The sequence below is a fragment of the Diceros bicornis genome, chromosome 11 (genome assembly GCF_020826845.1).
Source record: "Diceros bicornis minor isolate mBicDic1 chromosome 11, mDicBic1.mat.cur, whole genome shotgun sequence".
NCBI classification, from domain to species: domain Eukaryota; kingdom Metazoa; phylum Chordata; class Mammalia; order Perissodactyla; family Rhinocerotidae; genus Diceros; species Diceros bicornis.
In genome coordinates, this window is record NC_080750.1 from 34949245 (window position 1) to 34976930 (window position 27686).

Below are 27686 nucleotides of genomic sequence, written 5' to 3' on the forward strand. Positions count from 1 at the left end.
AGGAGGACTACTAAAACACTGAGAAAAACAAAAGTTAAAAAATGGCAGTAAGTACATACTTATCAATAGCTACTTTAAATGTCAATGGACTAAATGCTCCAATTAAAAGGCATAGGGTGGCTGATTGGATAAAAAAACAAGACCCATATATATGCTGCATACAAGAGACACACTTCAGACCTAAAGACACTCACAAACTGAAAGTGAAGGGATGGAAAAAGATACTCCACGCAAATGGCAATGAAAAGAAAGCTGGGGTAGCAGTACTCATATCAGACAAAATAGACTTTAAAACAAAAACTGTAAAAAGAGACAAAAAAGGGCATTACATAATGATCAAAGGAACAATCCAACGAGAGGATATAACACTTGTAAATATCTACGCACCCAATGTAGCTGCACCTAAATATATAAAGCAATTATTAACACATTAAAACAGAAATACACAGTAACACAATAATAGTAGGGGACTTTAACACTCCACTTACACCAACGGATAGATCATCCAAACAGAAGATCAATAAGGAAACATTGGCCTTAAACGACACACTAGAACAGATGGACCTAGTAGATATACGCAGAGCATTCCATCCAAAAACCGAAGAATACACGTTCTTTTCAAATGGACATGGAACATTCTCCAGAATTGATCACATATTAGGCCACAAAACAAGTCTCCATAAATTTAAGAAGATTGAAATAATACCAAGCATCTTTTCTGACTACAATGGTATGAAACTAGAAATCAACTATAGGAAGAAAATCAGAAAAGCCACAAATACGTGGAGATTAAACAAAATGCTACTGAACAACGACTGGGTTAATGAAGAAATCAAAGAAGAAATCAAAAAATACCTGGAGACAAATGAAAATGAAAATACGACATGCCAGAACTTATGGGATACGGCAAAAGAGGTTCTAAGAGGGAAGTTTATAGCAATACAGGCCTATCTCAACAAACAAGAAAAATCTCAAACAATCTAACAATGCACCTAAAGGAACTGGAAAAAGAAGAACAAACAAAGCCCAAAATCAGTAGAAGAAGGGAAATAATAAAAATCAGAGCAGAAATAAATGAAATAGAGACCAAAAAAACAATAGAAAAAATTAATAAAACCAAGAGCTGGTTCTTTGAAAAGATCAACAAAATTGACAAACCTTTAGCTAGACTCACCAAGAAAAAAAGAGAGAAGGCACAAATAAGTAAAATCAGAAATGAAAGAGGAGAGGTTACAACAGACACCTCAGAAATACAAAAGATTATAAGAGAATACTATGAAAAGCTATATGCCAACCAATTCGACAATCTGGAAGAAATGGATAAATTCTTAGAATCATACAACCTTCCAAAACTGGATCAAGAAGAAGTAGAGAATTTGAATAGACCAATCACCAGTAAGGAGATCGAAACAGTAATCACAAACCTCCCCAAAAATAAAAGTCCAGGACCAGACGGCTTCCCTGGTGAATTCTACCAAACATTCAAAGAAGACTTAATACCTATCCTTCTCAAACTCTTCCAAAAAATTGAGGAGGGGGGGAAGCTCCCTAACTCATTCTATGAAGCTGACATTACCCTGATACCAAAACCAGACAAGGACAACACAAAAAAAGAAAATTACAGGCCAATATCACTGATGAACATCAATGCAAAAATCCTCAACAAAATACTAGCAAATCGCATACAACAATACGTTAAAAAGATTATACACCATGATCAAGTGGGATTTATTCCAGGTATGCAGGGATGGTTTAACATTCGCAAATCAATCAACGTAATACACCACATTAATAAAATGAAGAATAAAAATCATATGATCATCTCAATAGATGCAGAGAAAGCATTTGACAAGATACAGCATCCATTTATGATAAAAACTCTGAATAAAATGGGTATAGAAGGAAAGTACCTCAACATAATAAAGACCGTATATGACAAACCCACAGCTAATATCATCCTCAATGGTGAAAAACTGAAAGCTATCCCTCTAAGAACAGGAACCAGACAAGGATGCCCACTCTCACCACTCCTATTTAACATAGTACTGGAAGTCCTAGCCAGAGCAATCAGGCAAGAAAAAGAAATCAAAGGGATCCAAATTGGAAAGGAAGAAGTGAAACTCGCACTATTTGCAGATGACATGATTTTATATATAGAAAACCCTAAAGAATCCACCAGAAAACTTTCAGAAGTAATCAACGAAGATGGTAAAGTTGCAGGATACAAAATCAACATACAAAAATCAGTTGCATTTCTGTACACTAACAACGAAGTAGCAGAAAGAGAAATTAAGAATACAATCCCATTTACAATTGCAACAAAAAGAATAAAATACTTAGGAATAAACTTAACCAAAGAGGTGAAAGATCTTTACACTGAAAACTATAAAACATTTCTGAAAGAAATTGAAGAAGACACAAAGATATGGAAAGATATTCCGTGCTCTTGGATTGGAAGAATTAACATAGTTAAGATGTCCATACTGCCTAAAGCAATCTATAGATTCAATGCAAGCCCTATCAAAATACCAACAACATTTTTCACAGAAATAGAACAAAGAATCCTAAAATTTATATGGAACAACAAAAGACCCCAAATAGCTAAAGGAATCCTGAGAAAAAAGAACAAAGCTGGAGGTATCACACTCCCTGATTTAAAAATATACTACAAAGCTATAGTAACCAAAACAGCATGGTACTGGCACAAAAACAGACACACAGGTCAATGGAATAGAATCGAAAGCCCAGAAATAAACTCACACATCTATGGACAGCTAATCTTTGACAAAGGAGCCAAGAACATACAATGGAGAAAAGAAAGTCTCTTCAACAAATGGTGTTGGGAACACTGGATAGCCACATGCAAAAAAATGAAAGTAGACCCTTACCTTACACCATACACAAAAATTAACTCCAAATGGATTAAAGACTTGAATGTAAGACCTGAAACTATGAAACTTCTAGAAGAAAACATAGGCAGTATGCTCTTCGACATCGGTCTTAGCAACATCTTTTCAAGCACTATGTCTGACCGGGCAAGAGAAACAATAGAAAAAATAAACAAATGGGACTACATCAAACTAAAAAGCTTCTGTACAGCAAAGGAAACCATCAACAAAACGAAAAGACAACCTAACAATTGGGAGAAGATATTTGCAAACCATACATCTGATAAGGGGTTAATCTCCAAAATATATAAAGAACTCATGCATCTCAACAACAAAAAAACTAACAGCCCAATTAAAAAATGGGCAAAAGACCTGAACAGACATTTCTCCAAAGAAGATATACAGATGGCCAGCAGACACATGAAAAGATGTTCAAAATCACTAACTATCAGGGAAATGCAAATCAAAACTACAATGAGATATCACCTCACGCCCGTCAGAATGGCTATAATTAACAAGACAGGAACTCTCATACACTGCTGGTGGAAGTGCAAACTGGTGCAGCCACTATGGAAAACAGTATGGAGATTCCTCAAAAAATCAAGGATAGAACTACCATATGATCCAGCTACTCCACTGCTGCATATTTATCCAAAGAACTTGAAAACACCAATTTGTAAAGGTACATGCACCCCTGTGTTCATTGCAGCGTTATTCACAAGAGCCAAGACTTGGAAGCAACCTAAGTGCACATCAAGGGACGAATGGATAAAGAAGATGTGGTATATATACACAATGGAATACTACTCAGCCATAACAAACGATGAAATCCAGGCATTTGTGACAACATGGATGGACATTGAGGGTATAATGCAAAGTGAAATAAGTCAGAGGGAGAAGGTCAAATACCATATGATTTCCTTCATTAAGTAGTAGATAATAACAACAATAAACAAACACATAGAGACAGAGATTGGATTGGTGGTTACCAGAGGGGAAGGGGGGAGGGAGGAGGGTGAAAGGGATAATTCGGTACATGTGTGTGGTGATGGGTTGTAATTAGTATTTTGGTGGTGAACATGATGTAATCTATGCAGAAATAGAAGTATAATGATGTACACCTGAAATTTTTACAATGTTATAAACCAATGTTACTGCAATAAACAAAAAATTAAAAAAAAAAAAAGAATATAAATTAAAAAAAAAAAAGAGTAAGCTGAGGGATGATAGAATTGAAGACGGTTGTAAAAGACGCAGGCAGGGACAATTGTATCTAAATTATGACCCCACCAGTGTCAGTCAACTTCAGGTGCAGAAGGCCGGAAGTTATAGAAGGAAGCGGCTGTTTAAAATATTGCAGAAGAACAATAGGGTATCTTAGGAAGAAATATATATTGGTAAGGTTTTTAATTTTCTTCTCTGAAAAGTACAAATGCCTTCTATTTAGGGTTGTCTTAGAGGCAGGCCAATCCGTACAACCTAACACCAAGTTTTCAAGGAACAATTCCCATGGCAGCGGCTCTAGCATTCATCCACCGTGGAGCCAGGAACTTCTCAGGACAAGGAGCACAATGCCAGGCCTTGTGGAGGGCCGCTGCAGGGAAGGCCAGGCCCAGGGAGCCGGAGCCAGCCACAGGCCACGGAAGTGAAACTGCACGTCTGGATCTGCGAAATGTCAGCTTGGGGAGGGACCTGATCTCCCGCAGGAATCGGACTTTATACACAAACAAGGACAATGGGCTTTCTGCTGAGGTGAGCAGAGAAGAGACCAACAGTCTTCCCTGCACTGATGCAAGACTCTGGCCTCTGGAAGTTGTAGGTAATGCCAGTGAAATGTGGGTGCTCCCTGGCCTGCTGCATCATCCAAGAGGGCTTTTAGCCCCTAAACAGAGGTCAACCCTTGACTATTTGATATATTTCTATTAATAACCATGGAGACACTCTTGAGAGAAAATCCAAGATAAGAAGAGCAGGATTGAAGATGGCACCTAAGCCACATATGCCTTTTGGTCATGTCACCTCTACATAACCTGTCAAAGGTGACTAGGAGAGAATATAGGTTCTGGATGTCTACTTATAGACTGCTAGAAATTTACACTTCAGTCCTTACTATTCTGAGTTATAAAAACAAGAAGGAATACTGTTGCAAGCCAGTAGAAATAAAGGTGGGAGAGCCCATGGAAAATGAAGGAAAGAAAAGCACAGCCCTCTTCAGATCCTGAAAAGGGGATTTAAACATGCCTCTTCGCAGTAACACAATACTAAACAGTTCTGGAAGCATATTGTTTCAACGATTATAGTTCAGTACAGATGTTACAGATGGCAGGAAAAATGGCAGAGGGTGATAGCTACAGGATAACGGAGTATAGGAACAGATAAAAGTACTGAAAAAGGTTTGGTGAAATAAAAAGGAAAAAACCTCAAATGGCAGCAATGAACAAAGTAGCTTCAGGCTATATGTTCTAAAAAAATAATCCACTGTTTTCAAGGATGAGTTTTAATTTCCTTGAAAAATGAAAACTCAAAGATAAGTTGAAAAGGATGTATTGCCAATGAAAAGACTCTCAAGTCAACATTTGTGTCAGGGCAGCTATAGACAGTGGTGCAGGCTGTGTACTGCACAAAAGTATCACATCTAGGGAGGCATACTCAACATCACAGACATCAAAGATGTCTTATATGGAACACTTATTATGATAGTATTCCAGTAGATGGCAGTGTCTTGAGGAACGGCGTTTTAAAAATTTGCAATGGCCCACAAACAACCTTGACTTGACCAAAAAAGCATTGAATGTCCTAACTGAAGGGACTCCATGAAATAAATTAGTAGCAATTCCCATTTTTTATAAATAGAATTCTCAGTGTATTTAATCTTAGTCATAAAATACAAAGGGTAAAGAGAATATATGGAGAGCTCCTCAAAAATCACCAATTTCATTTGTTCTGTTTCCTGTTTCTTAACTGCTTCTGTCTAATCCAGTGTTCTTTATACATCATCTTTTACTTTTTAAGGTAATGGAGCATTATTCTCTTATGCCTTCCAAAAGACGAAAAGGGGAAATTGCACAAATTGAGGCAGCATATCATGCTTTTATAAATTTGTGCAATTTCTATTACTGAATCATAAATATTTAAGGACACACATCCAAACCATCACACAGAAAAATTTTATCTTGGATGCTTCCAAGTACATATGTCTTTTCGTAAACACTGTAAGAGCCATTATCTAAATCACAGAAAAACAGCCCACATTTCAAATTCTGAAAATTGGGCAAATTAAATGTTGGTTGGCACAGCACGATATGAGTCTACCTTTCTCTGATTTTCCCACTTCTGTTTTTTGTCTAGTAATGGAGAAAAAGAGAATTCGGTTAACACTTCCTTGCTTTTGGAATAAAGCAAGCCAGGTGTGAGAAGTTTTTCTTACAGGCCTGCAATCTTATATCCCCATGGACACTCAATTATTAATGGGGAAAAGAGAGAACAAATAACCAAGAGAAGGTTCTTGGCAGCCGTTGTTTGAAGTTCATGGTGTTACACGACATCGAGCATGTCCAATTCACCTGCCAGGAGCTATCTGATTCGTCCTCTAGGGTTCCATTTTCCTATTTCGATCTTATCCACCATCTGGCTGGGTGATGGTCCATATCAGAAGATGTAGATCATCTTTTTATTCCATTAAACTTTGGGATCTGGTTATAATAACATGCCTCATATATTTTCATCTACAAATGATCATATTAGCTAGTTATCTGTTCCCTGTAGAACCTCGGCTTGTGCTGGGAAAGGAAATAGAAAAATTAGGATTTTATTAGTCTCTTAAGTGTCCAGTCTTTCTGCTCTCATGGGTCTGGCTGGACTGTCTCCTCGTCTCATTTGTCAGGTAGAATGGCATTAAGAACAGTCAGTCCACACTCTAGCTCAAAGGAGACACACAGCCTTCTTTACCCTTAGATGGAATTTCCTAGACTAAGGTCTAGAACTGCTGTTTTAGCATTTACAGTGAAGTTCCAGCTAAAGGGCTGATTCAGTGAAGGTGTCCCTAGGAGGGCACAGACAAGGGCAGAAGGAAGGGGTGAGGTCAAGGCATTGGTGAGCAGAACCACATGATCCAATCATCCAGCTGCTAAGTAGATTGATTTTTCTGTCTGGCTCCATGGTGCGCTTTGGTGAATTGTTTTTCTCCTTTACTTTTGGGAAGATGACAGTAATTTAAGCAGCTGAGTCTAAGTTCTCAGGGTGAAAAAAAAAGGCATTCTTAAACTAGTTCTTAAAATGATGTGTGGGATTTGATTCAAAATAATCTAGGGGGAGGGAGAATAAAAGCAGGGGAGAGATGAAACCACACAGGTCATGAATCGACAGTTGTTCAAATGGGGTGATGGGTACATTCTCTACTTTTCTATATGTTCGAAATTTTCCATTGTAAGAGCTTTTTAAAAAATAAGGTAGAGAGCCAATGATCCAGAAACTCGCTAGTTATTACTTTCAACCTTTAGCTTCACCTAAACTTCTTTTTAAAAATTGCTAACAAGGAATGCTGTCTACCATCATTTTCTCTCTCCGTATCTGCCCATCTTATAATAGAGGTATTAACAAACAGCAGAACCGCCAATGGTCAGCAGTGAGGGAGGGAGGATTTGATGAGGAGGGAGGTGCAATCCTCAGCCCATATGGGATGGAGAGTGAGCTGTACACATATCCACGGGCTTCCTGTTCTCTTGGTGCCCAGGCATGGGAATCAGCACCCCTACATCTCATTGGTAAGCACATATTGGAATGGTGAGCTACAGAGCGTTTCATCCTGGGTTGCTACACTTTTCCTTGGTTCTTGTGGTTGGAATGAGAGTCAAGATCAATAATGATAAACAACTGTGGGGCAAGTTGTGGGTTTATAAAGGACAGGGAGAGAATCAACTTCTTTCTTTAGTATTGCACATCTCTTGCTCTCCCCTCGTTCTCTTGCATATCCAGACCCTAGGAGCAGGAGATCTCACTGAGCGGAGGAGCTCAGGCATCCACCGGCATTTGGAAGAGCCTGATGTTAATAGTGCGCTGAGGCCAGCATCCCAAACCTGCCCTTTAGAATTAAACTATCTTAAATGTACCTAGCAACTCTTGAACATGGAGGATTTTGAACTTGATTCCAATCATGAGCCATCGTTCTGGACAGTCAGCTTTTTCTAGGAAATCAAACATGGGAAATCTGATAACTAACCAAACCTCCCAGTAAGTACTTAAAAATCTTGAGATATGTAAATTTGGAGGCTTGATGGAAATCTTTTTGAAAACGATAACAAATCATACCTTAAAACATAACCCATGAGCTCACCTTGTGCATACAAAATAAGAGTTCCTTATAAAATAGGAATCCACAAAGAAGAGAGACAGTTGGCATTTCTTCCCATCCTGGCTATCAGTTAACTCAGGTTAAAGAGGATTTCTTGCCACAAAGCAGCTTGATTCTCTTCCACCTCAAGTAATGAGGTGAGAAGGTAAAAGAGAGACCTATTTGAGGATAGGCTAATGGAGCAAGTTGCCTACTCAAAGGAAAAACAAAAACACACCAAGGATTCTGTGGAAGAACAATAAACCAAGAATCCTCTAACACTGATTTCTGAACACTGTATCATTGTGGGGGGCTCACGGGAAGCACCTCTTCTTTTACTTTGGGCAAAAGATCTGATTTGGATTTCTTCTTACTCATGATCTCCCAGCAACAGGAAAATTTAAGGATTGCTTCATTTTTGCCAAATGGCTAAAAAAATTTCTCTTCTAGCCTATAATTATGCTCTAGCTCCAGCCAAGGCAATTTATGCTATGAGACACATTTCACTTAGGGGCTAGTTCAAACCTCCTCTTACCTCTTCCCAGAGAACACCTGAAAAGCATAAAATAACATGGTCTCGCAGCATACCTTTCTGTTATATAAATATTATCACGTGATCCTAAAGAACCAGCAGAAAACCTCCATAGAAGATGCTGCTGGAGGCCTGCCCAGATCCCCTTCACAGCGCTAGTGAGGTCACCCCGAGTTGCTCGGAGTGTTGGCTGCTCACAGTGAGTGAGAATCTCCCTCACCATTGTAGCCCCCTCGCCTGGGAGGTTACACACCCCTGCTGAAGTTAGCGAATAATAAGAGGGGACAAAGAGCCGGCCCCCCTGCCTCGAGGCAGGATTTACTCTGTGGTGCAATTCATGCTCCAGAATTCTCTGTGGAACAGAGCTGAAGCTACAATCCAGCTAAAGCCACATCCTTGCTCAGCTCTCTCTCTTTCCCTCTCCTGCCCCATCCCTTCCCTGCAGGTTCCTCTGAGAGCACTCCCTCCATAAACCCCTTCCATAGGAATCCCCGTCTCAGGCTCTGCTTCTAGGGCACCTGACCTGTGCACTTTGAGGAGCCTATGGAAACCAATTAAAATTAACATTTATTATTTTTAGTCTGCCATCTTTCAATGTCTACCAATCCAGACCATGTCATGTGTTTAGACCTGTGGACACAAGCATAGATACTAAATAGTTTTAAGATTACACATAGAAGGAAGGCTGGAATCTGTAGTAGTTCATATCTCCTATTTGGGCATCCAACTTGATAGACAAATAGCCTTTCTACCCACCAGACCCATTTCCCAATACAACACACGGACCAGATCACAAGACTCATTTTCCAACTGTGCACTTATATATGGAGACAAGGCTAACACCACTCTTCTGTTCTATTAGAGGCAGGTTCCTTTCCTTTTTTTTTTTTTGTGAGGAAGATCAGCCCTGAGCTAACCTCCATGCCAATCCTCCACTTTTTGCTGAGGAAGACTGGTCCTAGGCTAACATCTGTGCCTATCTTCCTCCACTTTATATAGGACACCGCCACAGCATGACCTGACAAGCGGTCCATCGGTGTGCACCCGGGATGGAACCCGGGCTGCCAGCAGCAGAGCGTGAGCACTTAATTGCTAGGGCACCGGGCCGGCCCCTCCTTTCCTTAATACTATATAAACTCTATGTGGGGCAAGTTGGCTCTGTTTCAATTGCTGTTTGATGTGTCATATTCTTAAATTCCCATTCATAGAATTAAGAAGAAAAAACAACTCAGATTAAGGTTCAAATGAGCGCCATCCACATGCCTGATGATGCTCCGAGGTCAATTTACACCATATCAAAAAGAAAAACATCATTTATCTTTTGTTGCAAGAATTAAAAGCACAAAACCAATCAATTGCTCCTATCAGGAAGAATCTATCTAAATTTGCTCCGGAGAGGAAAGATCCTTGACTTAAAGCCTTCAAAGGGGGAGGTCACATCTCCCCACAGTAGTGGGGTCTGTGCTTGGTGGCACCGGTCTCCAGCAGCTCAGGTCTGGGCGGCCTCGGAGGCCCGGGATGAGCAGCAGCACTGTCTGGTCCTCGTCCTTCCTGGCAGACTGATGGGCAGCCCGCTCTGGCTGACCTCCCCAAACTGCCTTTGGCAAATGGGAAGCTTCCTTGTTTACAGTTATTAGTGATATCGGTTTTGCTGCAATGTTTTAAAGCACTGCCTTTCTTTTTCTTTTTAAATGTGTGCCCTCCGAACAACGCTATGAGGTGAAAATCTGGGATATCCTTGGTGCCACATTATCAGCCCACAGCTGCCGAGCTACTTGGGAGCCCAACTGCCGTCAGAACCTGGGTCTCCTGGCTGAGCGAGGCTTTCCTGAGATACGGACCCAGCTCCCAATGACAGCTGTGCCACCCATTCAAACTCCTAAGTCAAGAAACTTCTGCAAAGAGGATAATAATATCTGCTCCATGAAATTATTGTAAGGAACACAAAACAATAACACACGGAAAACTCCCCAGCAAAGTGACACCTATTAGAAGTTTCATAAATATTAATGGTCTCCCCCTTGGTGTCCCTGCTTTCTGCATTGTTTCCACCAACCGAAGTTCTAATACAAAATGGCGGTAAAGGGCATGACTCCTGGGAATCCAGCGGGAGAAAACGGTTTGGGGAACAACGTTCCACACGTGATGCAGACCTGATGGGCCACACAGGGGGTGTTGTGAAGGGAACCCACATGAAGGGGCCTGCCTACCTGGTGGTCGTCCGGATAGTGTTTTCTTTTGTGTGACTGTTCTCTTTGCTCACTTTTTCTGGAAGGAGAAGAATGAAACACAGACTCTTAGGTCATTCTCACTCAACTTGCGTCTTTAAGGCTTAAGCAGAAACATCCTCAACATTTCTCTTTCTTTTTTGTGGTTTTCTTTTGGTTTCTTTTTTAAACATCCAAACCCTCCCTGTCTTACCGCTAAAGACAATCATCAACAGCATGCAGATGGCACCCACAAAAATATTTTATTAAAAACCAATCAAAGGGAAGCAGTTGCTAAAAAATTTCAAGTGTGTTGTCTGATTTTAATCGGGCCCGAGTAGGTACATGTACACACACACACAGATATGTGCACAAAGACAGTTATTTCTACTCTATCTTTCCCCAGCTGAAAGTTTCTGCTTTCCTCTGATTCAGCACCAAAACTGCAGTTGTTGCAACCGTTCCGCTTCTGACTTTGATGACAACCTTTGAGCATTTTGTATTGTCAGGCCCCTTTGTGAGAGGCGATATAAAAACAACCATAAGACCCCTGGGTGCTGCAGCAGTTGAGCACTTATTCTGATAAATGTCACTAGGGACAAAAAAATATCATTAGACGAGAAGAGGTAAACCCTCCCTTACTCTGTCTTGAGGTCTGTATCTACCAGCTGTCAGAAATTATTTAATTAGCTTTCAAGAACACAAAAGTTGAACTCTGGCCTTCCCAATCCAGTTCAAATGTGAGGATTCTGCCCTGACTGTCAGAGCTCTCAATGGCTTCTTTTAAGCATCTAGAGAAAACCTGGCCAACTCTACACGGGTTTCAGATTTCAACGGCAGAGCAAGTAAAAACTCCTAATCTTACGGATTTGGGGAAAAATTTAAACAAAGTTTACAACATCTGTCTCACACTTTGTAACACTTGTCTGAAGCTGCTGCATGCATCTTTGCGCGGACAATTTCTTTCTGTCCACTCAACAGAGAAATGAGGACGAATTTGGATTCACAGGCAGTGTCCTTTCAGAGAGCAGGAAATTGGGGCTAAATGACTTGCCTGAGGTCACCCAGGCAGTCCGTGAGAGCGCCAGGGTGAGAACTCTCAGACACAAAGTTTTTAGCTGATAGTAGACCGTGATAATGTACTGTGAGAGACAGACTTTCTGAAAAGAACCACAAGGGCCTCATTTGTGCAAATTTTAACCGCTCAACCATTTTCAAAGTTATATTGTTTTTAGGTATGCTTTCAGCCTGTAAAAAAAAAAAAAGCATCTTGCATGTTTTGGAGCTTGCAAAGATCTACGTGTCATATCAAGTTTACTGAATTAACTATGACCACCATGGCAGAGCTCTGCACAAACACAGCCCTTGTTGGAAAAACTGGAGGCCGTCATTTTCAGCACTAACTGCTAGCCTCACAGCCATGGGGTGGGTCACCACGCCAACCACAAGGTGAACTGTCATGACGGACGCAGGGTCCAGATTCTCTTCTCTTTCCTGGTATTTTTCTTAGGGGAGGCAAGTGAATACTTAAATAATGAGGCATTTAATGGGTGTTTTAAATCTGTTATCCATATCCATAATAAAACAGAGTTGAGCTGATCAAATATTAGTAACAAATTTGACTGATGCATGAACTTCAGTACGTAGCCCAATGCTTAATTATGGACAAGGTGTCTGTATTTCTACATAAATCTGAATCTTAGATGTGTGTATCACCAATCTCAATCATGTTCAAACAATTACAGCATATTAAATTTGTTAAGGACAAAGAGTACACATCTTGAAAGAATTAACAAAGGGAACAACTTAGGTACTAAGACCCTCAACTATTCTATCAAGACACTTAGCTGAGCTGGTAACGACTGTACTTCTGAATTCCTAGTATTTGAAGCAGAAACAGGTGGTTTACAGAAAATATTCTACTAGGTTATAGCTGCAAAGAATCCTCATAGTTTCATCTTTTGCTTTCCCCTTTCCTTGACTTTTTTTTTTTTTTTTTGGCAAGATACAGTAAAATCTCATTAATTCAGACCACACTGATTTGGAATTCACGGTAATTCAGTCTTGTTGGAGTAAACTGAAGTTTATCTTTTGCACATTAGAAAAAAAAAAAGGCTGTTAATCAGATCAACTGCCTAAACAAAATTAGAGGTGAGATGTTTAGCCCGGTCAACAGGGATCATTTGCACAGAATTGAATAGAGTTCTAATTTCAAATGATTCTTAACTACTTATTAAAGAAAGTTTGGCAGGAGTTCTACTTGGCAACATTTTACTAACCGTTGGTTTGCGTGGCAGTCTGCATGTTAAAGTAACAAAATTGATTTCTGCCTAAAAAATCCTATAACGTGGGTGTTTTATACTTTGTTAGAGTGGCTTTCCTTCCAATTATTACCAATTATTGACATTTTTCTGCACATACACGTACCCGACAGTTGAAAGAGAAGCTCGGAAGCCATCTTCACAGAGATATCCTGACTGAAGAGGTTCCTCTCCGGGGGCACTCTGCCCTCTGGCATCTTCTGTAAGGGTTCGGTTTTCTCTCGCCCCATTAAAGTGCTATAGCCAACATTCCGGCTGGGTGATATGGAGACATGCGAGTCCTGGATGTCAACCTCCATGGGTTCCTCTTTAATCTTCACCGTCTGAGCTTCCTTGTAGCTTTCCGCTGCAAGCAGGTCAATGAAGGGAAACAAAAACACCAGAGTCTCTTAATTCTGAACCAAACCTGGTTTCTAATCACAGAGAGAACTACAAGGATTGCGTCAGGGAGCAGTTTAGAAGAGGGTGCAATGGCACACTGCAGCATGGTTTGAAAAACTCCTTGTTTAACCCACCTGGTTTCCTGAGAGGGTAGGAAACTGAAGCCTAGAGAAATTAAGTGACTTGTCCAAGGCCACACGAATGGCAAGAGAAACAGGCCGAGGTCTCCAGATCTAGAACTCGGGTTTCTTGACCAGGGTCTCCTGACCACTCCCAGGCACCCGTCCTCTCTGCCCTGTTGCTTCCAGAACTTATGGAGAACACGGTAAACATCTGTCCTTGTTTCATAACTTATTCAATTTCAGTGAATCAACTATGAGCAACCATAGTAATATTATGATTTTCTCCCTCTATTTTTTTTTTTTTTTTTTTTTTTTTTTTTTTTTTTTTGTGAGGAGATCAGCCCTGAGCTAACATCCGCCAATCCTCCTCTTTTTTTGCTGAGGAAGACGGCCCTGGGCTAACATCGGTGCCTATCTTCCTCCACTTTATATGGGACGCCACCACAGCATGGCTTACCAAGCAGTACTTCGGTGCGCGCCCGGGATCCGAACCAGCGAACCCCGGGCCGCCGCAGCGGAGCGCGCGCACTTAACCGCTTGCGCCACCGGGCCGGCCCCTCCCTCTATTTTTAAAGCTCTGATGGATTTTTTTCTTTCTCTTCTAGGGCACCTAAATTAATAAAAGATAAATAAGGTTGCTTCAACTGAGATATTTACACCTTGCTAGGAACTAGTAATCCTCAAGACCACCTAGGAAGTTAATTGCAGTCCAAGGATTAACACTTAGAAAAACAGCAATCCTGCAGGTTATAATAACGGTTCAATTTACTGACTGTTCTTGTTTTAGGTGTGCCTATTCGATGTTTGGTCTTTAGTCTGAAAGATGCACTCACTTTGCAAGGTTGGAGTATCTTTATGTCTATGTGCTCCTGAGAGCTAATGATAGAACATCTTTGTAACAAGGTGGGGCAATTAGCATAGCTATTAATTTGGGTCATTTTAAAATAAGGCCACACTTTCAAATCAATAAGCATTCATTAGTAACTACTGTGTACTCAGCATTCTGGAAAACAAAAAAACAAAAAGAACTTAGATAGATAGATAGACAGACAGACATGGATGATGGATAGACAGATGACAGACAGACAGATTATAGATAGAGTAGTGGGTTGAATGGTGGCCCCCCAAAAGATATGTCTGTGTCCTAACCCAAGGAAGCTATGAATGTGACCTTATTTGGAAAAAAGGTATTTGCAAATGTGCTTAAGTTAAGGATCTCAAGATGAGATCATCCTGGATTATCCAGGTAGGCCCTAAATCCAATGACAAGTGTCCTTATAATAGACAGAAGAGAACAAGACACAGACACAGTGGAAAAGGCCATGTGAAGACAGAAACAGTGCTATAGACTGAATGTTTGTGTACCCCTCCAAAATTAGTATCTTGAAACCTAATCCCCAATGTGATGGTATTTGGATGTCGGGCTTTTGGGAGGTGATTAGGTCATGAGGGTGGAGCCCTCATGAACAAGATTAGTGCCTTTATAAGGAAGACCCCAGAGAGCTCCCTTGCCTCTCCGCCGGGTGAGTACATAGAGAAAAAGATGCCTGTCAGTGAATCAGGAAGAGGGTCCTCACCAGACACTGAACATTCAGACTCCTTGGTCTTGGACTTCCTAGCGTCCAGAACTATAAAATAAATTTCCGTTATTTATAAGCCACCCAGTCTATGGTGCCCTGTTATAGCAGCCCAAACAGACTAAGACAGAGACTGGAGTTATGCAGCCACAAGCCAAGGATTGCCTGGAGCCACCGGAAACTAGAAGAGGGAAGGAAAGATTCTTTCCTAGAGCCTTCGAATTTCAGACTTCTGGCTCTCAGGCCGTGAAGGAATAAATTTCTACTGTCTTAAGCTACCAAGTTTGTGGTAATTTGTGATGGATGGATGGATGGATGGATAGATATAACAAGAAGAAACAATATAAAGCAGGTGCTGATCCGTGGGACAGCCAGGACATGTGAAAGGGGAAATCTCATTGCTGTGAGCTGGGTGGTCAGAGAAAACCACGCTTTCCTTGCAAAGTGTGAAACAGGTGAAAGTCAAGTACATGTACAGTTTATTGATTTGTAGTAAAGAAGACAGAGGAGCTTTTAAATTAAATGATTAAAATTAATATGGTGCTATCAATAGGATCTTATGTAAGAAGTGTGCTCATTGTTCTTTTTTCTCCCTGACATATTACACATGCTTCTCAGGGAAAATGACTTGTTTTTTGACAGCAACGAAACTGCAGGCAACTGTTATATTTAATTTAGATCCCCTCCCCCTTCCTCTATTCCTGCCAAGCTGTTTTTTCTCTGCATGTCTGTGAAGCTCAAAAAAAACCAAGTTCATTGACTGAATCATGCTGAAAAAAAAAAAAAAGAAAAGACTACAAAGCTTTCCAAGTTACAAGCTTAGCTTCTTTGCCTTTACTTCCAGTCCATCTGATTCTTTCTTGAGTACTGACCCCCCCCTCCCCCGCTTAGGGACTTGGTGACCTGAGAGCCATCCTGACCTCCAGTCAGATCACCCAGAGGTGCAGGGACAACACACATTTCCCTTTTTGTGTCTCCTCTAAGTCCTTAATATTTGGAAAATGAACAGTGGGGTCAGTGTCACAGGTACATAATGATGTCTCTGAACCCTGCAAGTCACCCCAACGCCTGAAAGCAAACACGAAGAAACACTAGAAAGGGATTCATGTAGTGGAAAAAAAAAAATCTCAACAATATAAAGAGCAAAGCTAGAAAGAAACTCCATCACATATCTCCCCCCAACCCCTTTCCCCAGCTTTGCCCCTGGATTAAAAGCCACCTGGTTATTTGTATCACCGAATTTAATGAAATCAGTTTTAAAAAGCTACTTGGGATAATTTCAAGTATGACTTCCAAGAAGTGCTTTCTGCCCTTTCTTATGACAACTCCTGACCTTTCAGAAATGCACAAAACACTGATCACTGATAAAAACCTTCAGCACTCTTCACCTACCTGATAGACTCCAGATCACAGAGAAGAGTTTCTAACTGACATCTCAACGGGCAAGTGAGACATAATACGATAAATATTTGTATAGTCCTTGCTGTTCCTCGCAAGAGCCTTACCGCCAAGTGTTTTCTTCCCCCTTTTTTTTTTTTAAAGCAGGGTTTCTCAGCCTCAGCACTATTGACATTTGGGGCCAGGTACTTCTTTGTTGTGGGAGGCTGTGCTGTGCACTGTAGGATGTTTAGCAACATCCCTGGTTTCTAGCCACTAGATACCAGTCGCACCATCGCCCTAGTTGTGACAACCACAAATAACTCCAGACACTGCCAGTATCCTCCGGGGGCAAAATCATCCCAACCAAAATACACTGCTGTAAAGTTTTTGCCACACTCTAGTTTTCAACCTCCTTCCCCCAAATTTAATCAGCACCCAAGGCAAAGAAGAAAGAAAATGGCCCTCTGAAGTTCTTGCTTAGGCTCTCCCACGTATTAATCACCACCTCAGCCGGGCGCCTGGACAGTCTGGCCGAGGATGCAGGAGGCAGGCTGACTTGGGAACAGGGTTTCTGCTGCAGATTCCACTTGGTCCTCAAGCCAGCTCCTCCCTTTTGCCTGGGGCATCCTAACAACAACTGCTGAATTAGTCATCTCACTCACTCTTAGCTTTGACTTCCACACCCAGGGACATGTCTATATATCCAGGATTTTACTCTTTCCCATCATCTTCCTCCTCCACAGACCCTGTCAATTCTTTTAGAATCTCTTCATAAAAGAATAGTACAAATACTAATTTTACTCCAGGTGGCCTATACTGCTATTCCAAGAAAGAAACCGGCACATGGAAAAAGATGAGGGAGAAGTGTTAACAGTAGGTAATGCCTGGGAAATGGGTTGTAGGTGACTGTTTATTGCAATGCTTATTTGTATTTTGTAACTTTTCTATGATAAATATGGATATTTTATCATTTACCTAAATTTTTAAAAAATGAAAAAAAATTATCCACGCCCATAAAAAATGATATTTCCAATGTCTGGTACCATTGGAATAGTGGGTTTGTGAATCAGATAAGCCCTACTCAAATTCTGTTTGGCAATAGAAGGGGAAGAGGCAATAAGAATGCTATAATACACTCTTTTCTACCTTCAAAAACATAATACATATTAGCTATCAAACAGTATCACTGCATTCATCAGTCACTTGGTCATTCTACAATCTTTTTTTAATGTCTCCTGTGTACTAAGTACTGTGATGATCTGTAAGATACAGAGGTAAGTAAGACATGGTTCTTGCCCTCAAGCAGTTTAAATCTAAATGAATGCTCAGACAAGTATAAACAGCCCTCTAATAAAAGAGGTAAGATTAAAACACAGTGTGGGAAAAGAAGCCAAAGAAGACTGTGAAGCAAAGCACAATGGTGGAATTGTACTCTTCCGGGGTGTTCAGGGAAGTCAACTTGTCTGGTTTGGCTGGAGGGCCCATAGAGAGGCGGGACTGGTACCTTGAACAAGCAAGACTCACAAGGTGTCAACATAAAAGCAACTCTATTTTTGTCTTCCATTGTCTCTTTAAACCTGCGGGGTAGGAAGAGTTCTTCCCCTGCCCCTGGGTGAAGACTCAGGCAAGCCCATAACCTGTTAATTCTTAGATAATACAAAGCCTTACAATCCCTTTAAATGGCACAACGGTCTTGATTCAGAACCCAGAAGGCCCAGTCCCATGTGTTAATCCACAGTTCAACCTTCCTATGAAGGCGACCTTGCCCCTCCCTGGCTGAGTCTGCCAGTTTCTGTCATGGGGAGAGGTGGTGTGTGCGGTCAGCGGCTCCTCCTCTCTTTCTTGTTGCCTTCTCCCCGTCACTCCCCTTTCAGACCATACAGAGCTGGAGGAGGAGGAGAGGAGGGAGGAAAGGTCTTATTTCACCGTCCTCTTCTAGAATGGTTTTACCCTCTTTAGGCCAGCAGATGGTTCTCTAAGGGATTCACACATGGAGTCTTCAGAGACCTTTAACTTCGAGGTGCGCTCTCTCCTGCACTTCCCTTTACCTGAACTCCTTCTAGCCTGGTGTCACCTATTTCTTCCACTACCCCTGGGAAACCACCTGTCTGCTTCCATCTCCCTTTGTGTTGAGGTACCATCAACGTTTAGGCAGCCCCACTGGAGAGCACTTAAGACAACACCCATGCCAGCCTTCTTGTGGGAATTTGGTCTATGTGGAGGCCACAGGAAACAGTTGCCTCTTTGTTTGATCAGACAAAAAAAAAGGGCGAGTTCAGGCCCAATGCAGCACAGCATCTGTTTCACTCAGTCACCAAAGCAGCATGCCAGCCCATTTCTCACCCTCTAGACTTCCTAGGCAGATGTCAGGACCAGTGCACTAGGCTCCCCAATGGAGGAAAACACATGACAAACTTCCCAGATGGTATCCCTTAAGCTGTGCTCTCTCGTTTTAGGGTGAGAGGCTGGCTCCCCTTCCCCCATCTCCACGACCATGCAGCGGGGGAATCACAGCAAAGTTCTCTCCAAAATCCCCTCACCCAAATCTTCAACAACCTCTCACTTTTATACTGTCTCAATTTGGCCAAGAGGTCCAAGGGTTTGTGTGTGTCTGTGTGTGTGTGTGTGTTGTAAAAATACACACCATAAAATTTATCATTTTAACCATTTTTAAGTGTATAGTTCAGTGGCATTAAGTACATTTTCGTTGTTGTGCAGCCATCACCACCACCAATCTCCAGAACTTTTTCATCTTCCCCAACTGAAACTCTACCTATTAAACAATAACTCCCCGTTCCCCCTTCCCCCAACCTCTGGCAACCACCGTTCTACTTTCTGACTCTATGCCAAGAGATTTTTTTTTAATTCTCCATGCTGTAACTTTGGTGTTGAAGCCAAATCTTCCATTTAACATACTGTTTAACAAAGAGTGTCAGGTTATATTCCAGAGAAATAAAACTGGAGAGGTAGGTAAGGGCAGAATATGGAATCTTAGGTGCTGGGCCTGGAAACCTGTAATGAATGGGGAGCCAGTGAGGATCCAGCCATTGGCAGGTTTGTGCTGGGGAGTAGCATGATCAGATTACATTTCAGAAAGTCAATCTAGCAGTGGCACTTCGAAGGGACAGGAGGAATTGGAAATGGGGGGAGTTGTTAGGAGCTTACTATAGTAATCCAAGTAAAGAGGTGATGAGGATCTGAACTAAAGTTTCATAAGGACAGAAAAGATTCATAAGATATGCTAGAGATTGAATGGGGAGGAATCGGTGGGGGACTGACTAGGAGTCTGAACTAAGAAGAGACCAATGTGAGAGAAATTATGAAGAAACTTTGCATATGGCCTGGATAAGGGGTAGTGTGGTTAAAAAAAAATTCTGTGACTTTTAAGCCTTGAGATTTGGAAGATGCTATTAACAGGAGTAGGAAAATAGGAAAGTTGGGTTAGGGAGAAATACAGAGGAAAATTTTCAGTTTTGTTTTGGCTGAGTATTTATGATTCCTGCAGGGAAGGGAGGTGTTGATGGCTTATGGGCAGTAAGAGAATAACCACCAGTGACACAGAGATGGGAAGTCATCTGAATCCAGGGGACTGGGTGAGATCAGCAAGGGAGGGTGAGTAGAGAGCAGTGGACGGGGCGGAACTGTTACCATCTACTCTTAGAGAGGAGGAGGAAGAACAGAAGCAAGGAAAAGAGGCGGAGAGGGAGTGGTCCAGTGTGGTGTACGCATGGAAACCCAGAGAGGAGAGAGGCACCACCACGACAGGCTCCTGCTTCCTGCCTCCAAGCCCACCCGAGGTCCCACTGCATTCCTGCCCTTGGGTTCCTGCACCCTTACAATCACTCCTCTTAGTTTCTGTCCCATATCAAGCCCAGCCCCACTCTCCCTGTATCATCTCACAGTTCTTCTCCACATGCCTTCATGCTCCTGCAATAGTGAAATATTCCAGTTGCCTCCTGAACATGTCATGCTGTTTCTCACTTTATTCCCTTCCTAAAAACCCCGGTAACACCATATTCAGATTTCAAAACTATTTAGACGTCCCCTCTGTGAGCAACCTTCCTATATCTTCCTCGAGTGGCATTCTCTCTCTGCTCTGTCCTACCTCTAGATTGTATGGACCTTAAATATATTGTAGAGTACTGCAATTATTATTTACAGGTCGTTTCCCTCTGGACTGAACTCTCAGGGGAGAGCTAGATTCTTATTCCTCTTTCAGAAAGATCCCCAAGACTTTGCACAGGGCCTGGCACGTTCAACATGCTTAATGTATTCCTGTCACATGCATCACCTGAGGCATAGCACACAGTAGGTGTGTAATGCTATTCTCCTTTCCCAACTCCTCCGTCTGCCCTAGACACTCACACATGCCATGAACTTAAATATGAAAGGATGAAACACCGGCCATGACCCTGAAATAAACGATAATAACTGACCATTCTCTCTGTAGACTGCTATCATGATCCTGAACTAGTATTTTAGAGTAACAAGAAGCTGAAAAGAGCCTCTAAAAGCAATGCCAACCATGCCATGTGGAAATAATTCATTTTCTAGAGTGATATTCCTGTCAATCAGATAAATTAAAAATCTTTCATCTCCAACTTGCCATCCTCAAAGATACAAAGTTCTTGATTGGGCATAAAAACACCATCCAGGTATGAAAGTTGATTCTTGTAGGCATCGGGTTTATTACATAACACAATGCAGGCCAAAAGGACCAGGCAAAGTGAAACGAACAAGCAGGAACAAGAAATGAGACTACATGGTTGTCGCAGGGCCTGGCACCTGCTGGCGTCTGATAAAGCCGAGCTGCCTTCTCCCTGTGCTTTCTCTTACTTGTTTCAGCCCTTGCCAAAATCAAAATGGAATGAAGAGTTGGGCTGTTTTTCTTGGTGGCACAGGGAAAGACCAAGCCCCAGACTTACTGGAGCAGAGGCAAAGATGGAAGCAGAGATGGAAATGTTATTCCACAAAAGTCTGACACTCTGTGTCGGACTTTGTCTTCTCAGAGAGAAGCAAGGTAGGAGTGAAACAGCCTTGGGCCCAGCAGCCATTCCCCCACCCTATAATTGGAGCTAGGTCCCCAGTGAAATGGAGATAAATGTAGCTCCATTCTTGTTAAGAGAATCAAGAAAATGATGCTTAGATGCTGAATGTTATTCTTCCTTTTCTCTTTTTTACCCTACCCTGTCTCTCTCTCTCTCTCGGAGCAATCACGTGGAACAGAAGCACATGCATACTGAGACAAGTTTTATGTTTTGTTTTGTTTTTTTTTTGCAGGGAAAGATTCACCCTGAGCTAACATCTGTTGCCAATCTTCCTCTTTTTTTTTTTTCCTCCCCCAAGCCCCAGTGCATGGTTGTATATCCTAGTTGTAAGTTCTTCTAGTTCTTCTATGTGAGCAACTGCCACAGCATGGCAACTGACAGACAGGTGGTGTGGTTCTGTAACCAGGAAATGAACCCGGGCCACCGAAGCGGTGACTGCGCCAAACTTTAACCACTAGGCCATCAGGGCTGGCTCCAAGTTTCATGTTCTTGAAAGACTGGATTGGTATATGCTTCTCCGCAGCAAGTTATATATTAAATTTCCGTTTTCTCTACAGTGTGACCCTTGGGCATTTCCACAATGCCCAGGGTGCAGTGGGCCTCAGAGGAGAAAAGTTTCCCATTTCTGCTCTGAGGCTGGGAAAATCCAAGGCTGGGGCTTTTCCACAGGTGTTTCCACACCCCAGGAAGAGGCAACACAGGCTCTGAACAGTTTCCTACTTTCTCTACTGGACATTTTGGTCATCTGTTTTCTGAGGAAAAAGAAAGGAAATGCTGCCCATGAAAGAAAACAGTGGTGCAGCAGATTTTTCTCCTAATAGACAAGAACCTTCAAGAATAGCATTTTCCACTCCTCTCTCCTTGGAAAAGCAAAATGGGAGATTTATTTTCTGGAATGGATAAAATCCATGTTCTCTGGACTAAAGATAACAGGCACAGTTGAGGGCAGGGGTGCTCAATGGTGTGAGGTAGGGAATTGAACTTTTTTTTTTCCCCTTTCTCAACAACAACAACAAAAAAAGTAGTTTTCAAAAGAAGGGCCCTACAATGACCTCCAGTACACACACACACACACACACACACACACACACACACACACTCCACACATTTCACCCAGAAGTGCACAGAAGTAACTGAGCAAACCATGAGACCAAGCCAATGTCTATGAGGGAGACAAGCAAAGATCTGCACAAAATTAAAAAATTCATTAAACAATTAATCAGTTAATTAAATGAAACCATCTTTTCCAGGTAGTGAAACCCATCTTCATGGTAACCTAAACATTAGGAGAATTTTGTTTAAAATGATGGAGCTGGGATTTTTGTATGCCCCTTCCTTCTTTTTTCTCTCTCTCATACACATGCATCACAGTTTTGATTCCTAAAACAATTTCAAAGATATTTTATCAGAATTGGATTTTTGAATTAAATCACCAAAACCATAAATTAACTAGTGTTTCCCCTCTCTATCAGTATACTACCTGGCAACTTAAGAAGCAGAATTAACAAAAGTCTGAAGAACTAGCTATGCGCACTAGAATTCACAATTTAGTAGACAGAGGTAAACAGAGGGTCAACTTAGAATCAAGTTTTTAAAAACACACAGTGAAGAGCCCCAGGTGTTCCATTTTACTAATTGTTCTGAATCTGCAAGGAACAAATATGCCCTAAAAAAATGGAACTCAAACTTTAAAGGTGATGAAGAGTTACTGAGACCTAGAAGTTCTCTTTCAGGGGTCCAAGAAACAAACATATCATTTTCCATCAGAGCAAAGTACTTGATGCTTTATTCTTCTGTCAATTTTTAAATTAGTCTTTGCACTCCCTATACCAGGAAGCAATGCAACAGGTCCCTGCCTGAGAGGACTCCACTGGGCATTGGCTGGTGTTTTCAAACTGGCCATAAAACTGGGCCCACAGCTGCAGCACAAGTTTTGAACTTGATTCAAAGTATGTTGTTAGTGTTAAACTACACAGGAGACTCACGTAACGTAAAGGAAGGTCCCTTGGAGTTGTCACGTGGAAGATGATCACAAGTTAGAATACATCCATCACACATTCTGCATTTGATTTAACTTCTGTCCAAATGACAATCAAGAATTAAAATCCTTCAGTCATTGGGGGCTCTGGGAGATCAGCTTCTCCAGCCAGCGGATGATGTGCAGTGGCTCAGTCATTATCTGCTGAACTCTGAGTGTGTCAGTGTTAATGTAAAACCTCTCCCAATCATCTTGTTTTCTTTCCGTTTGATGGCTTCACGAGAAATTAGCTAAAGAGGTGCATTTAAACTGTATGTCTGCCATTTGGTAACATTCCAAATGATCTCATTTTTTAAAAATTAATCTATTTTTCATCTAACGTTCAGAATATACTTTTCTTGTCTCACATTAAAAAAAAAAAGGAAAAGGGTCAATTAAAGTATCTGATCTAACCTTAAAGCTATTTAACATTATTATCCTTTGCCATTTAATAAATCTAAGCCCTGTCTATCTCATCTGTTGTGATTAATAGGCCTTTATATATCCTTCTATGAACCTGATTGTGTGTGTGTGGGGTGTGTGTGCATGCATAGGTTTTAAAGAGGATTCCTGAAAGATTCATTTTTAGACACAAAAAATTACCAAAAAGCAAGGTCCATTTCTGTCAAATGATGGGTTGCCCACTGCTTTATGCTCAAAGAGGAGGGAGAAGGACAGCGGGAGTCCTTTCAATAACTGAGAGTTTTACCAAACTTTTAAGTATTTTCCACTGAAAGATGGTAAAGGCGTTAGTATATGCAGACAAGTTTAAAATGCTTTTCTTAGATGGTGCTAAATATTGCTGAATCATGTCCCAAGGATATCTCTGTTGTGAAGCCTTGACTTCTTCTTTTACATTGGTTGATGTTTCCAGCAGGCAAGGAAGGGCTGGTAAGCATGGTGCGCAGAGTAGAGCATCACGTAACAACAGAGAGGGAACCCAGGCACTAACTAACTGGAGTGAGATATGGGTAGTGATAGATGGAGTGGGAAGAGAATGTAGGCTCATGCAGTAAAGGGCACTGTCTTGTTCACCTTTGTGCCCCTAGTGCCCAAAACAGGACTTGGAAAATAGTAGGAGCTCAATAAATATTTGTTGAATGAATGAACAAGTGAAAGAAAACAAAAAAAAAAAGAAGGAAGACCATAAAGAAGAAATGGGAAGATAGGATGAGAAGTAGAGGAAAATTAAAGGATAGAGTTCATTTAAACCCTAAGAAATCTTTACACACTTTTGCCAAGAATTAAAGCCCTTTTAGCCAATGATAAATGAGCCTTGGCTTTTGATAGGGCACCATCCCTAGGACCATGCCTGTGGGAATCCTTAGAGTGGCAGTGGGACCTTCAATAGCGGAAAATGTTCCCTCTGGGCTCTTAATTCCCCATAGTTCTTGGAGACATGGAGTGCATGGATATCCTTACAATGTATTTTGGCTGTGTTTCAACCTTCTTTTCCAAATGTTTTTTTAATCAAAGCTACTTACAAGTAGCTTAAGTGACTCATTTTAATTTCCCTTCCTCTCTCTGTTCCTGTGTCCTCTCTAGCGCAGGTGCTGAAGAGCAACAAAACAGTCAACTGGTGGTGAGGGGGTAGGGGTGGGGTAAGGGGGGTGGGGGGGTGAGAGAGGGTGGAGGGGTAAGGAGGTAACCCTTAAACTGAGAACTAGGCCCTAACACTTGGACACTCCCTGTTACACACAGGATACTGAGAACTAGGCCCTAACACTTGGACACTCCCTGTTACACACAGGATGTATACTTTAGCTCTGGGTGTCTCCAAGAAAGCTGAGAAAGAATTAGATAGGAAGAGCTTTCTAACATGAACACTATTTTAGGAGAAAATATTTTAAACAGTATTAGGATGGGATAAAGAGGGTGCAAAGGTTTTAGCACAAGCAAATGAAAAGAGACAACCATCTGTCTCAATTAAATTATCTTTCTAGTCCTCAGTTTTCTTCTTTACTTCTCACAGCTCTTTAAAAAAAGTGCAGGAAAAAAAATATTATCTACATATTACTCAATATGTTTGCCAAATAAGCATTGATGAATTCCAAGTGAAGATTCCTACCAATATTCAAATGCACAGAGTGAGGCACGATGATTCTGCTCTCAGAATAAGTCTCACGAATCACTATAATTTTCACCTTTCGTCCTCATTAATCCATTGGCTCTGCTGAGAGCCTGCCTCTCTCTCTCGACCACAGGGCCTATTAAGCAACATGTACGTGGACCACGGGAAGCCTCCAGCAAGGCTGTCCCCATGAATGCCCCAAACTCAAAATAGGAGAAAGAATTTCTGGTAGCAACAGTAGGGAAGTGTGTGTATATGTTTAGATGGGTTTACGGGGATACAGCTGGTATAGTAAGTTTAAGGAAACAAGTTCGTAATTTATTCTTCAGTGAGCCTCACCACCTGACTTGGGACCTAAGTCCCAATATACATGGGTCACATGTATATTCTGTCACCTCCCCCCATTTCTCCGGCTGGGGAGATAAGCGATACAAGTGTAGGGCAAGCCACAGGAAACCAGGAAATGTGCTCGAATCCAGCTGCTGTCCCATATTTAGAAAATAGGAAGTAAATGAACTCACAGCGCACACTCAGGATGGTTTAAATATGGGGAAATATACACATGGGTGGAGTAAATACATAGGGGGTTATTAGGAGGGAAGACCAAGATCCCCTTCGAAGAAACATCATAGGTCCTCACACTTTGAAAAGAGAAAAGACCACTTTTCAATCCTTTGTCTTCCCATAAGAATAACGGAAGCCGTAAGGGAGAAATAGTTCTCTTCACGGAAGTTTCCCATTCTTGGGCTAATATGGACACTGCCCTGCCCAATGGGAACAGGTGTCCTCTCTCTCAGACTGTGGGTATCTCCAGTGCTCAATGCGCTGAGCGACCAGGGCACCATCATCCAGTTGAGCCCCTGTTCAGTGAGTCACGTGGCCTCCTGGCAGCAGACAGGCTACCTGGCAGTGGGGAAAGGATTCCCTTCTCCAGAGGTGTGTCTGTGATACCAGCCTGTACCCAGATGGGCACAGAATGCATGCGGTTTAATTATACATGCGAATGTTCCTCTTCTTTGACATAAATAAGTTAAAGGTGAAAGGTTAATATGGCAATGAGAAGAAAAACCACTGTGGAATGAGAATGTTTTAGATCTCTCGTTGAGGAAAATAATGGTTGTGCTCTCCCTCACAAGACTCTAACTGTGGTAACATATAGCCAAAAAGGCTGAGGGTAGGACTCAAAAAGCTAGAGGGTGTAGGAGATTCTAATGCAGTGATAAGGTACACAGCTTCAACCTGGCAGGGAAATTTGTCCTCTGAGTGAAAAATGGAACAGAATGTTTGACTGGTCACTCAAATATCTGCATCCACACTGACACTGGATCCCTCAGAAAATAAAGCTTCTTCTTAGAGTTGTCACCATCAAACGGTATTTACTAATGGCCTCTGTGTCACAGTTTATGTTGTCAATAAGATAACATCTGTAGTCATTTATACCAGAAAACAGAAAACAATACAGGAATACAGGAGGACACACTATCCCAACTGCAAACACACTTCCTAGGCATCATTCTTAATTCATTTCTCAATATTATAAAGGAGGATCTGGAACCCCTCCACCTCACCCTACCCCACCCAGCACCCCTGCCCTACAGCCCTTCCCTCGACCCTGCTGTGATCAAACCCCTCCCTCCCACAGTCCAGCCAAACAGAAAAGGAATCTATAATGAAGGTGGAGTATACGAAATTCCTTTCAGAGTTCTTGCCTGGTTTCTGGGAACACAAGCCAATACAAATTTTCGTGGCTACATTAACATATGCAGCTATGCAACAGGGAGATGATAATAAAACAAGAGCCCTTTGAGTCCAG

The 27686-nt window shown here is 41.6% G+C and overlaps 1 protein-coding gene across 4 annotated transcripts in view; it reads right to left on the reverse strand.

Annotated features, from left to right (window-relative positions):
* The window catches only part of ZNF827 (zinc finger protein 827), a 173415-nt gene that overhangs the window by 71860 nt on the left and 73869 nt on the right, over positions 1 to 27686 (reverse strand). For all 4 annotated transcript variants that reach the window (XM_058550145.1, XM_058550147.1, XM_058550149.1 and 1 more), the window contains exons 6-7: positions 13384 to 13623; positions 10960 to 11017 (exon numbers count right to left, since the gene is read on the reverse strand). In XM_058550145.1, coding sequence (XP_058406128.1) covers positions 10960 to 11017; positions 13384 to 13623 — 298 coding nt within the window. The remainder of the gene's footprint in view (positions 1 to 10959; positions 11018 to 13383; positions 13624 to 27686) is intronic.